Source organism: Chroicocephalus ridibundus, chromosome 2 (genome assembly GCF_963924245.1).
Source record: "Chroicocephalus ridibundus chromosome 2, bChrRid1.1, whole genome shotgun sequence".
Taxonomy (NCBI): domain Eukaryota; kingdom Metazoa; phylum Chordata; class Aves; order Charadriiformes; family Laridae; genus Chroicocephalus; species Chroicocephalus ridibundus.
The window spans coordinates 80,110,296-80,124,572 of record NC_086285.1 but is presented as its reverse complement, the minus strand read 5'-3'; the positions used below and the strand labels follow the sequence as shown (position 1 = coordinate 80,124,572).

The 14,277-nt window shown below is 35.5% G+C and overlaps 1 protein-coding gene across 4 annotated transcripts in view; it reads left to right on the top strand.

Annotated features, from left to right (window-relative positions):
* RELCH (RAB11 binding and LisH domain, coiled-coil and HEAT repeat containing) overlaps positions 1-14,277 on the top strand; it is an 84,404-nt gene that overhangs the window by 38,624 nt on the left and 31,503 nt on the right. For 3 of the 4 annotated variants that reach the window (XM_063326061.1, XM_063326063.1, XM_063326060.1), the window contains 2 exons: positions 6,314-6,426; positions 11,054-11,144. In XM_063326061.1, coding sequence (XP_063182131.1) covers positions 6,314-6,426; positions 11,054-11,144 — 204 coding nt within the window. Of the gene's footprint in view, positions 1-3,581; positions 3,703-6,313; positions 6,427-11,053; positions 11,145-14,277 lie in introns of those variants that run through there. The other variant, XM_063326062.1, reaches the window with a different exon arrangement.

Here is a 14,277-nt window from a genome sequence, read left to right as displayed (position 1 = left end):
GCATTGGAATCTGCTTCCTCAGTTGTGTTTTTACCACTTAAACTAAGACACACTGAAGATTTAAAAACAGAAAAAGATAAAATCAGTCACCTTCTTTTTGTCAAGAGGTATACCATAAAAAGATTCCTTTGACTAAACTGTAATTAGAGAAAAACAATCTTTTAAAATTTTTGTGACTACCAGTCAGTGCAATACTGATTTGACACCCTTTATAAGATGTAAAAATCAATCCTTTTGTCAGGTAACAGGAGTAACCTCATTTGTATGTACCACTTCCATACTCTGCAGTATGTGGTCCTTTAGCAGAGTTTGGGCCAGAGTAAACTTTTTGGCTTAATATCAGGATCTTGTTTCTCTTGTTCTTAATCGAGAAATACTTTTCCTTAATTATTTATTCCTTTCATCTCACATGTTATTCCAGGGTTAGTTTCTGTAACTCCCATTTGTGTTATGCAAACTTAGCAAAACCATGATAGTAATGTTTTTTATATATATATATATATATATATATATATATATATATAAAGCTTTGTATGTTAGGAATAGTTTTGCTTTTATTTCTTTGTAAGGTTGAAGCAAAGATAATGCTGAATCTGCAAACTCTGAATGGGTGCCATTCTTGACTCTGCTAGAAGAAAGTAATGCTGTAGATTTAAAGTTGTTCATGTCAACGTGTAGTAACTACACATACAAATTGCCAAGGCACTTTGACTCGGGTGTTTTTTGTATGTAGCTGTCTCTTAAAACACAGTAGAGCTGAATATCTTATTACCTATTTTCATCTCAGTCTTATGTTTTAAAAGCCATAAAATAACGGCTTTGTTAAGAAATGTAAAAGAATGCTGTGTTAGAGCTTGGGAGCGTATTTAAGTGGCTGTTTCCAGTGGCTGAGTCAAGCAGATGTCATTCTGGTTGGATGTGGCTAAAGGTATATACGTTTGAGTTCCTGCGCATGAAAATTGTCAGCCATCAGTATCTTCTAAATGGCTGTTTCTATTTCACAGAATAGGGGAGAATAGAAAAATGTAAATGAACAATTAAAATACTTTCTGTTACTCTGTAAAACTTAGATTGTGGTAGGCTTCTATAGATTGTGTTTCTGAAAAACAGGGAGTGTGGACCGTAGCCTGTTTGCTGGTTCTGTTCTGGTTTACGTGAGGTGTTCGTTTTCGTTTGGGGGCTTTTTTGTTTGGGGATGGGGTTGCCCCACACACAAGTAAGAAAGACACAACCATTTTTTAATTTAAGTCCTTTAGTTCCTGTTTCTGGGTATGAGGGGCTAGCGTAGTTTTCTTAGAATGAAATTGCTCAGCCTCGTAGAGTATCCTTTTTGTCTCTGGTCTGAAAGCTCGTGTCTTTCGACACCATGTCTTTTAACGTAACGTGACTCATGGGTGCAAGGAGTGTAATGTAGTGTTTATGAATTGAACTGCAAATTATTACTAGTTTTATCACAGTAGTTTTATATGTAGGTTTCCAAATAGTAGATCTAAACAAAGAAGTACAAAGTTTTCTTTGCATATCTGCATTGATTCTTATGTAAAAGCATCCCTTTGGGATCTATGAGAGGCTTAATTTGGATCCTGGAATAATAGTCTCATCCCATGAAATGTAATTAGATTTGTAATTTTAATATTAATAAGATGAGTAGCACAAAGTTCTGAGCCATGTATTAATCCTATGATGAAATATTTCTTTGTTTTAAAATGAAAAATGTGAATTCTGAACTTCAAATACATTTTTGTGCAAGAGACTGTATCAGTAGCTTGACAGTATCTGCAGCTGCTTCAGTTGCTGCAGGTAAGATTATTTTATCTTATTTACCGGTTGTCAGAGGCTAAGTTACAGATGAATTTTAACGTAGCATTGGTTCACAATATAAGCATTGAGAATTAGGAAAGATTTTAAAGGGGCACATTTACAAAATTGATCATAATGTTATCCTGGCTTATGTATTATGTTGTTACCTGTTTGCTTTATTATTATATTAATATTTGAAATAATAAAAAAGATTACTATCCTAAGCTATTGAAGTAAATGGTCTTGACATTTAACACTAATTAAATTTATTCTTTGAGATAATTATTTTGCTTATGAATGCTACAGCAAACCAACACTAATTAGTGAGAGAAACTAAGATGCAGAAGACTTCTGTTGTAATGTAACCCAAAAAAACTATAATGAAGGCAACAACCTAGATAGAAAATTCTTTGCTACCTTGTAGGAAAATTCTTCCTATAGGATGCATTTAAAAAAAACCCCAAACTTCAATATTTTATTTTAATACTTTAAATATGTAGGAGGAACTGTTTTGCAAATAGTTGAGGCGATACCAGTTACCATTTGAAAGCCACCTTCTTTTGACCATAATGAAGAGCTGCTCCGTATGCCCACATAAATGTCGCCTTTGTTGAGAACGTGAGTCAGCTCAAATAGTAAATCCTGTTCAGAGATAACAGAACATGTTGCTGTTGTAAGTTAGGGAGAAGTTGTCCAGCGGTACTATAGTGACAAAAAAGTGAGTTTTTCTTTGGGGAGACCTACGTGGACAGTTACGCAGAAGTAGAACAGAGAGAAGACAGGCCGTTTCCGTTCTCCTGTGCAGTGCATTAGGTCAGCTTCGCAGCCTTGTCCAGCATTTACCTCTACGTACCTTATCTCACAGTAAAAACAAAATAATTTGTTTTCTTTCTATTCTGCACCTGGGTAGCTCACAGATATAAACTGCCTCAGGTACAAACTTGCCTTTTCAATCCTGGAGGCGAGACCTCTGACAGGTGATGGTTTATTTCATCAAGTCACAAACGCTGACAATGTTATAACGGCAGTCTGCTTGGCATCTGATGGGAAAACAGTATCGCAGTTCTGAGAGTCACTCAAGTTATTGTTGACTAACACCAACATGAACGAACCTGTTTTCCAAATTCAGAGGCAAAAGGGAAAAAAGGGACTTGGGGATCAACAAGACATTTAGGAATGATCCCAAATTAAATAAATAGAGGGAGGGTTGTTGGTTTTTTAAAAAAATTATGTTCTTGCTTTACGACTGTCAGAACAAGTGGTATTCCTTCCCGAGGAAGGCAAAGTGTTTCAAATAGCACTGGAAGTCCTCTCCTTGATTTTTAATAATTATATACAGTCTCCATAACAATGTTACAAACTTTCCTCTTGAATTGAAACAGCCAAATGCTAATATTATTGTGTCTTACTGGAAAATTACCACTTTCTACAGCACTCCTCTGCTGTTTTTAGCATGAAAAATGAGATTTATTAAACAAGTCTACATCTAAGGCATGGCCTTTAGCAACAGGAAGAAATGAGCTCGAAGCTGCCTGTAGGGTGTTTTTTGGTTTGTTTTTTTTTGTTCTTAATCATCCTGAATATCCCCTTTTAAGTCTTTGGGAGACTTCACTTGACCTGTTTTGTCCATCTACAAGAGCAGTTTTTTTGTTCTTGTCCCACAGAAAGTCCCTTTCGCCTCCAGTTTTACCTTCCTGTCCATTAAGTCCATAGGGAGCACATAAAACGCTGTTCAAGACTTCTCACTGTTTCTCCACTCCCCTTAATAGAAGGAACTGTAGAAGCACTGATGCAGCGATGCAGAGAACACTCTCTTCTCCCATAGTATGCATGAAAGAATGTGACCAATGGACAAGAAAATACAGCTAATTCCGTCAGCTATAATAACCAGCTTTCTGCAAGGTAAAGAACCAGCCTTGTATCTGCCCCATGTCGATGGTGTTAGCCTTTCACACACATGGTAGTAGTATCTAGGTGAATACTGAGAGGTGTTTTCCTTTCGTACAGACTTAGATGGAAAAAGACAACTTTGTTAACTTCTTGAAATTTGAAAAGAAGCTTTAAAAAAAAAAAAAAGCTCATGGCACTGTTTCGAAATCTAGCAGTAGGTTCTGAGCGAGCAGTTGAGATTTTTGAGTAAGTACTCAAACGTACCAGGAAAGTGAAGTCAGTGTGATGATTTCAACGGATGAAACAAAACCCCCAGATCATAAAAATATACACATCCCATTTCATGAGGTATATTATTTTTTTAAAAAAATTCTGTATAAGGAATACTTAAGAATAATTGCAAGAGCAGTTGGATAATGTGAACTTAGGGTAGATTTCAGAAAGTTAGATTTCAGTAAAGTAACACAGGGGTTTTTTTATTTAAAAGTTTTTCCATGAGCTATATTCTTTATGGTGGAGTTAGAAAATATGTTATATATCTACAAATTGCAATCTGATTTCTTCTTTAAAAGATCTTAGCTTAATGTATAAGTAGTGGTATTACAAGTGGCAAATTTTTTTTTATTTTTATAATATTTTTTCAACTTTTTTTGAGTTAAAACTGTTTGCAGGAGAGAAAACACTTCTGTAAAGTAACAAAAAAAAAAAAGAGTTAAATAGGTTAAATCCCCTGCCTTCTAAGAGTTTTAAATGGGCAAAACCAGAATGTTAAGTATACAAAAAATAAAATCTTACATGCAAATTCTAGAGGGAAAGGAGCTTTCAGCTGAAAAGAGTTATTTAGTTCTTTGTGTGAAGTAACTTGTAAAATTTCTTTAATACAGGTTTTCAGTTCATATTATTTTGCATTGTACTATGATTATTTAAAATTAAACAGAAAACTGTCTCACTTTAAAATATTGAGAAATAGAAATGTCAAAATTGTTCAAATTTATTTCTCATTTCTCCTGTACTTCCAGATTTTTGAAGCAGTGGGTAGGATTTTTCCACATTCATTCCTCTGTCTCATTATAAATTACCTAATCTGTACCATAATTGGGTTCAATATTGCCAAAATATCTTCCAAAATGTTAAAATACATTTTAGGATATGTCTCGGTCATCTTCAGGGGGGAAGAATATCACGAGTAGAATTCTTGTAAAAAGAAAACAAAAGTTTATCAGGAGTTGACTGGCGTAGGCAATGTTCTAAAATAGAGTATTGTTCTATGTTTAACGTAGCACTTGCTGTTTAGGAAAATACGAGTTGAGCAGTGAGGGTGTCTTTAATGTCTACCTTGTTTAATAGGCTTACTCTCAAGTAACTTACTACTCAACTTACATCATGAGTAGGTCACACTGAATGTCTGCAAGAAGAAACTGCCACCTCCCTGCAAAGTTACTTACAAATAATATAGGTTTTTCCAGGTTTTGTATAGTCTTTCCTAGGAACTTCAGAAGCGTTTCCCACTGTCATCTGCTTGTTGCTCACGGCTTATCAATTCACAAAAAGCTCGTCTGCTGAAAGTGGCTCAAAAGTATGTGGCAGGTGGGAGAGGAAGTCTGCAGATTACTTGCCCATGTTTTCTCTGCAGGCACCTAGGTTTGTCTTGGTCTTTCCACCAACCTCCCAGTGTGATGTTTCTGCCCCTAAGATATTAAATCACCTAGAAATTGTGTGGCTTCCAAATTTGGTTGGAGTAAAGGCTCACGTCAACAAGGTCAAGGAAAGGGACTTCCAGTCCATGTTTTAGAAACTTTCGTTTTTTCTGGGAATGAATACCATGAGCTTTGAAGGCATATTTAGAGAGGAGGAGGTCTTCACTATTGTGAACAGCCTTATACTTTCTTTCAGTTAATGTTTTACGTAGTAATTTCTTGGTAGTTTGTTCCTTAAGGGAATCGAATTGCTTTAAAAAGAAAATTCCGCTTCAGATATTGCCTCTTTATTGGAAAAAAACCACACCACCAAACAACAACAACAACAACAACAAAAAAAACAACAAAAAAACAAACAAAAATAAACAAACAACAAACCTTTAAAAAAAATCATATAGTTCTCAGTCAACACAAAATTGAGGGTATCTGTCTGCAGTCACCTTTACCAATGTATGTTTCTCAGTGCTTATTCAAACTTGTGCACAAAACTGTGTGCATGCTTAATTGGAAATTTTAATCTTTAACTCCGTGGCATCAGAAATAGCTTTTTTCCATGGGAGCGTTGTTCCATTACATGTCTGTGGAGCTTGCTTCAGTTCATTAGGTAGTGAAGACAATTTAAACTGTGATTGTCCTCCAGTTCTGGTTACAGGTGACCTGCATATGTTAATTGTAATCTCTGCAAAGCTTTTTATTTTCTGTGCTGGTTCTCCCCTGATCTTTCCTAGCAGGAAAATAATTCTAACTTTTGTAGATCTTCACTTTTTTCAGGTCACTTAATAAGAGATCAAGACTCTAAAACATCTTCTCTAACTGTTTTAATGTTATGTGTCTAGTTTGATCTTCTTAGTTTCTTTTGCTATTAATGAATATACGCCCAAAGTGTTTTTACTTTCTTTGGTTTTCCCCTACCCCCAACTTTTTAGGAATTGATCCCACTCATACTGTGTACAGCCTGCCTCCATCCTGAACCCAAAGAGAGAGATCAGCTTCTGCACATACTGTTCAATTTGATCAAACGACCAGATGATGAGCAAAGGTGTGTTTGCGTTTGTGCGTTGCGGGACAAAAAGGAACTATTTTCTTTGTCAAAGAAGCAGAACTAATAGAAACTGGATATTATTGGATGATTTTAAGCAACTTAAGCTAACATTTTGCTGGTATAGTGTTGACAAATTTATGCGGACTTCGGGACTTTCCGTTCCTATGAACTGTACTTTCTAGTTACTGAAATGTGAGAATGTGCTTCATAAGCTGTAGTGTAACATTTCAGTTCCTTTTTTGGTTAAAGATGAAGTGAAACGCTTTGTTAAAATGCCCTTTAAGATCATAATTCTTAGCAATAGTTGATATAGAAATCTAAACAGCTTTTTTAAACCTCTGTCTTAGTGTATCTTAGCGATCTGTATGTAAGTTAACTACCATGTTTATTTGGGAAAAATAGCTTGAGAAAATAGGACGCTTCCTACTTATGGTTCAGTACTATGGGTTCTGATGTAGCAGTGATTTAGTTCTAACAAGTGGTAAGAGCTTTGTTTTATTTTGTTTTAAGGTTTTGAAACAAAGTACACTTTTTATTTTGTTTTATAAATTTAATTCTTCTGTAGTACTCGGGAAATCTGACTTTTGACTGATCTTGGTAAGAGTATTCTTAAGGTTGAAAGACAGTATTCTAGCTGGTATTTTTCCTTCGCTAACTAATGGAACAATTTTTCATATTTGATCTGTAGCTTTTCCATTATTTTCGCTAGAGGTGTTTTGTAAAGCATCTGTATTTACTGTTGCTCTATTCTGTTTTCAGATGAAATAGGCCTTATGAAATAGATGGAAAGCATTGCTCTTGAACATTCTCTGAAACTGAAGTGTTCTGGTGGCTTTCTAAATTGCTCCCATGGTAAAATTTAGAGATGGGGTATAATTGAAAGAGATGGTGTTGGGGACAAAAAATGCATAAATAAAAGCAATTTACAGCACAGTGGCACCATACAGATTGAAATTACAGAACGGTGCAGTCCTTATTCTTCAGATTCATTAGAAATCTGCTTCTGAAACGTCTACCACTGTCTAAAATGTTTTGAATGCTCCATACAGATTGAGAAGCTAAAAATATTTTATGAATAGAGGGGAAGGAAGTTATCTCGCTTGTAGTCTCTTGTAGTTAATTTGTCGCAGGATTGGTGGCCTATCAAGTAGGCTTTTTCATATGACTGTTCAGCTGCAGTTAGGGGTGTCTTTTCCAGCAGCCAAGAAAGAAGAAAATCCAAGCTTCTTTTTCCTTGAAATTATTTACTCTTTTTTGTGAGTTAGAGATTTATATCTAAAAATAACTCATTTTCATCAGAAATTTGGGAAGGATAGTCTGCCATAACCTCTCCAGGACAAAACATGTATGTACATAATATACATTTACGCACATAAAAATCATCATCTGTTTAAAGGTGCCATAACACCTGACTGAAGAATAAGTAAAATTCCATCAAATAAAAGAGATTCTGAATACAAATTAGTCAGAAAATATTTATTCAGAATTTCAGTTTGTTTTTTATACTTATATTTTTGTATGTAAGTATATTATGCATGCTTGGTTTTTTTTTTCTAAATAAGTTTAAATAATGTTTTAGCAGTCTTTTGTGATATGAAGTAGGTAAAGACATTCAGGCTTAGACACTAGAACGTGGTATTAATTATCTCGTATGTTATTTGTTTACCTTCTACTATACTGTACAGGCCTACATTATACATTAAAGTAGCAGTTGATAACAAGTTGACGTGTTTAATTTGGTAAATGCAAGAGACTGAAATGTGACATTGCATTTCTAATAACAAACCCATTAAAATAAACCCTTTTCTTTAAATATTTCTCTTTGTAAAGTATGTTAACAGTTATGCAGAAAGCCTGTGTTATAATACTTGTCCATGCTGGAGGCTTTTTGGTGCATGCAGGTGGAGCATATTGTGTCAAAGTCTTGTATACTAACACGATATATTAGAAGGCCACTTTTGTCCTCAAGGCTTTTCTTACTGGTGTACTGTTCAACTTTTAATAATGTCTGTCAAATTCTCCTCTGCAAAGGAACAAACGTGTGTTAGCTTTACTTAAACTTCTTTTTGGATAATTATGTTGGTTTTGGAAGCTACAGAGCCATGAAGAAGTCAGACTAATGTTGGGGTCTTTTAGGACAAGGTTAAAACATAGCTCAAAATGTGAACTCTTGAATTTTTCAAAGTAATGTACCCAGAAGCAGCACTCTTAATGCAAAGAAGCTAAAGTACATTAAGCTTAGTGTATCTAGTATGACTTTTTCATTGGTCATATGATACTACTTGTTACTGAACACACATAACCTGCTGATATATTAAGGAAAACTCTAGTAAGCTTTTAATATAACTTTTAGGAGTGACAAAAGAACCTTGAACCGTGCAATGTAAGATAGAATTGCTTGCCAGCACATGTAGTCACTTTCTGAAACCTCTAGGAAGAGTCTAGAAGTGTTAAACTTCTAAACTAGAAGTTTAATTATGCCTATTTATTCTATTCTAACTTCTGCCTTGTTCCTCTAGTCTGGTTCTTGATTTCACTTTGGTTTCTGTGTCGATGAAGCAGACTAGTGCTGTGCTGAATTGTACTGCTTCACTTTATGTTCCTGCCAAAGTGATTATAAGTGCATAACCAGGAGAGAGCTCTTTGAGGAAAGCGTTCCCAGCATCCTGTTAACAGAAGTTAACTTATAAAAAAACTTATGACAATAGGTAGAAAGAAGGTTTTCCCATATTCAGCCTAGACTGCAATTTTTGCAACAACTTAGTGTTAACATTTTTTGTTTAATGACCTGTTGTTGAGATCCTTACAACCTTTCCTTCCCCTGAAATACTGACTGTTGTCATATGCTTTTAAGGCGGTTACAGTAAAGTATTTAAAATATTACTTTTATAATATTTTTTGCTGTATCTTAGAAGTGCCCTACTGTATAGGCAAGGCAGTAGGAAACTTGAGTTAATTTCAAGATTTCATGGAACTTTTTTGAGAACGTTTGATCTAAACAAACTATATATATATATTGGTTTTCCCCATTTCTAATACAGAAAATTTCAAGTAATTACTGTGTGCGGCTATTTGATTTTTTTTTTTATTATCTTTTAAGAGTATACTCTGTTGCCCAATTCTGTGATTAGGTGCAGCGTGTAGAACCAAAGACAGGCATTCGAATAACTATTTTGATTGTTGTAGAATTCAGAATCAACACAGGCTTTTGTCTCCATATTCCTACCACATATCAGCTGTTGATTTCTTGAATCTTACCTAATCATTGCACTTTTGTTTTCCCTTAACCTTTTTTTACCTTGATCAAAGATCTAGTTCTCTGTGTGTGGTACAGGGGTGGGGGGGAAACCACAACCAACAAACTGCAACACAAAACCAAAGAGCTTGATCTGATTGTCGGCCTAAAGAACACTGGGGATAAAAGGTTTTTAATAGACTGTTTCTCCTTGAAAAGATTCTTAAAGTGAATGGGTCTCTTTTTGATGGAGTATATTGTATAAATGGTTAAGAAATAACCAGCAGAATCTCTGCCTTTCAACCTTAAGGGCATACTGTTAGCTGCAGTAAATATTTAGTTTAGACGTGACACTAAAACAGTCATAATTTAGTTCTGGCTTACTTTCCACAAAGTAATAATGAACAAATTCTCACTAGTGTCTTAATCTTACTGTGGAGTTGATAAAACAAGTGTCTCATGCCCATGCGTTGTCATTTGAAACTGGTTATTTAAGTGTTGATGTAGGCACTAAAGTAAATGGAAAATGGTGAACTGCATGCAAAGTTGGTATCGTTCCAATCCTATTAACAGGATAAATAAATAGAAGTAAAAAATCATAGCAAGTTAAACACCGATGAAGTAAAAGTTAGAATATCACAAATTATAGTTAAGTACAATTTTATTGATTTTTTTAAATATATCTCTGTGCCTATGAAATATATGGAACAACAGTGATTTCTTGCAAACTTTGAGGAAAGTTAAAAAATGCAAGAATGTGAATACAAATGACTGAGGTGATCATAGATACTACTGATTGATTGATTGCCTCCCTTTTATAACGCGCTTTAGAAGGTTTCTGACAAGTGAAGTCCAGTATTTTGGGAGAGATGACAGTAGCTTGCATGTTAGCATGTTGCAAACCATTTCGTGAAAGAATTGTTACTTGTTTTGAACAAAGGTCATTAAATCTCGCAAACACTTCTAAATAAAAGCACCATGTCTACTTAACTAAAATACTAATAGTATGATAATATTAAGTAACTTAGATTCTCTTACTGCATGATGAATCATAGTATTCAGTAATAGGAATTAAATGGATTTAGTCAGAGATTCCTGATCTCAGACATTAGGAAGTCAGAGATTCCCAAATCGGAGATTCTCAGTCTCTGGTTCATGAAGTTTGGGATCTGCAAGTTTCTGGAAAAGGCATATTAAAATAGAAAGCAAGATAATGGCTTTCAACTTGAGATCTAGCCTTTAAGTCAGTGTGTATGATGTGAAATTTTGACTGTAGACAATTAATCTGTTGCCTGACAGCATCTGCTTTTCTTAATTTAAGGAATATATTCTATATGTTATAGAGCTTTACTTTATAAACAGATTAAAGCTTTAAATTTATGTTTTCAGACAGATGATACTGACTGGGTGTGTGGCATTTGCCCGACATGTTGGACCAACACGTGTAGAAGCTGAGCTTTTACCACAGTGTTGGGAACAGGTAACTGAGTAACTGATTATTTTGTGCTTTACGCTGGAAAATTAGTTAAAACTTCATAAATGTTGAGTTTTATTTGTTTGAGGAGGTGGTTGTTTTGGATTTGTTCTTCAATGAATGGCAGTTCAGAGTATTTTTCAGAAAGATATTGGGATGTTCTTTTTCCTTATTATATGTACTTTTATATAACATTAAAAAGAACTCAGAAGCAGAAAATTCGAAAAAAAAATTTCTGGAGATTCTAATTACCTGCATATGTTTGTAATTTTGAAATGTAGATATGCACACGTTCATTATCAGTGTTGCCTAATCTGTTGCCAGGTAGCTGCCTTTATCATTCATACTGTGATTTCCGAGCTGTTGGAAATCCATTTTCATTCAAGAATCAGCAAATGAAATCTTTACATTGTAGTAAGTTCCTGGGGCAGTGTCCGTACTAGTTATATTCTTAAACAGAAAATTAAGGATCAAAGTAGTCAGAAGTAAGTCCCATGTTGATGAGTATGATTTTTACACTTGCAATATCAGCCTGAAGTGCAAATTCTAGAATCACAGTGACCTTTTCCACAGATATTCTAAATTAATGCAAATAACTGAACAACCAAAGTGAAATGCTCTTACTGTTTCATCTGAGGCATAGAAACAGAACACGATGAGTTCAGGTGAAAATTCCTGGTGTTTTCCTACTATAATGAAGAAAAGGTAATTCATCATTGCTTAAAAGACAGTGAATAACTAAGCCATGACAGAGTGGTAATGCTAGCTTTGATGGCACAGTCTTTCTGGTCTGATAATTTTCTACTGTTTCTTGCATAACTCAGCCATCTGCATTTCACAATAAAGTCCAAGTTTTAATAGTCTTAATGCATTCTTGATAATAGAAGTACGTATTATATGCAGCATTTGTGCTTATATGTATGACTGATGTATCAATTAAATGAAGGACTCATGGCTATAGTAGTCGAACAGAAAATAAACCACATTTTGTTTTCTTAGTCCTTCTCAGGAAATCTAAACAGTGTTTCAAAAAAACAGTCTCACCTCAGGAAGAGCCCATCTTCATCATACCAGTTTCTTGTTAATTGCTGATGCAAAAGAGAAACCAGTCCAACTGTAACAGTACAGCATATGAGGCTGCCAAGCCATATGTCATCACACATTTATTTAATGCAGTTTGCCAGACCTTGTTTGCAGTACTGAAACCAGGTCATTATTTTGTCCAGTAAAATACCGGCTGAATCACATTGTCACAAGACGGAGTTTGTAGAAGGAAATCAAAAATACACATCATTTTCTACCTTTTCTCGGTAGATGCTTTAATCATTAAAGCATTCATGCAGTTGGTCTCCTACCAAAATCTATTTACAATTACAAAGGACTGGGTCCTCAGAAGATTCAGCATTTTCATTCTCACATTCTGGAGCTCAGATTTATCAGGCTAGTCTTTGTGATTTTTCTACCTGCTTTTCACGGGTAGAATTTGGTAGCTGGCTCATCTGAGTTTAGGTCAAGGCTCTGTGAATGCTAAAAGTTCCCTGAGAATTAGTGACCGGTTAATTGACTTCCAAAATTGTACTACTGTTTATTAAAGACAAAAGGAAAAGAAGTAGTAATAAACATTTTACAGTTATGTTTAAGTTTACAAGGGCTAATAATCTTCCCTGAACACAAACCTTGCAGAAATTTGAGTCTTTTTCCTCCATGTGTCAGGACGTCTTTGCAGTATCAGGGGTGATATTTATATTGTCTTACCAGTCCGCCTAAACAGTTGAAACTAGTCTTTGCTGTTTCCCTTAGGTAGGCAGAGCTCCAGAAGGCAAAGTGTATCCCTGTTACCAGTAGGGATTTGCATTTGGAAAGATGGCACATAAATCAAAGATACTATAGGCTGTTGCGTGCCTATAATGTTTCTCATCTATGACATCTCCATACTTCCAAAAAATATTACAGGTCCCCTACTGATGAATCAATGCAAAATAGTGATAGACACTCAAAGAAGGTTCTCCCATGTTTGAGACTTCAGTTTAGGCCTGAGGCTCATGATTTGTTCATTTGAGTCTCTGTCCTGGTTTGACACAGGACTAATTCCTCTTCTAATGCTTGGGAAAACTGCACTTTTAGAAGACTCTAGTGTCTGAATTTGTGAAAGTATTTACTATATAGCCAGCTAGGCTATGTGGAATTCAAGGTCTCAGTGTTTTTGAGCCTTGCCAAGTGCAGGGATGAGGAGGAGCAAGGCCTGGGCACTTGACCCAGGCTAGCCAACAAGATTGTTTCATACTATGAATGTCACATTCGATATAAATTGAAAGTTTGCTGCGTAGTTCTCTCTTTCTTGACGGTGGTGGTCCAGATAACTTCTTGCCCCAGTCTGGACCCCTCAGCACTTCCCTTCCTCCCGAAGCCATAGCGCTCGCAGTGTCCCAAATTTGTTGCCCACTGCTGGGAGTGCACAGCTTCCTACTGACGTAATTGGCTAAGTATAATCTTTGTATATTTTATATGGGTACTGGGATCAATACTGGTTCTTTAGTATTATTGTTAATTATTTAGCCTTATGCTATTAAATCTATCTCATGTTTCCTTGTTTTCCCCAATTCCCCTTCCCAGGCGGGGAGGGGTCATCGGGTGATAGAATAATTGTCTAAACAACAATAAGTTGTTATGCCTTTCTCAAACCATAACAGTTCTTTCAAATTATCTTTGCTACGCTTCATTCTTGAGAGAGTTCTCGGTGATTTCACATCAGAACAGTGAGAAAGCTGAAGACATTAATAGTATGTCAGTGGTCAGGTACCATCGTTCAGTGTGCTGTGGAAATAAAGTTGAGGTAAGAGGTTGTCCAAAGTTGATTTATTACTATGTCTTCATCTGTAGTTTCTCCCAAGCCAGTAGAATTGAGAGAACCACAGAATGGCTGAGGTTGCAAGTGACCTTTGAACATTTTGTAGTCCAAGCCCCCTGCTTAAAACAGAGTCAACCAGAGCAGGTTGCTAAAGAGCAATTCCAGTCTGGTTTTGAATATGTCCAAGGATGGAGGCTTTGTAACATCTCTGGGCAACACGTCCCAAGGTTTGGCAACCCTCCCAGTAAAACAGAATTTCCTGTATTTCAATTTGTGTCCACTTTCTCTTGT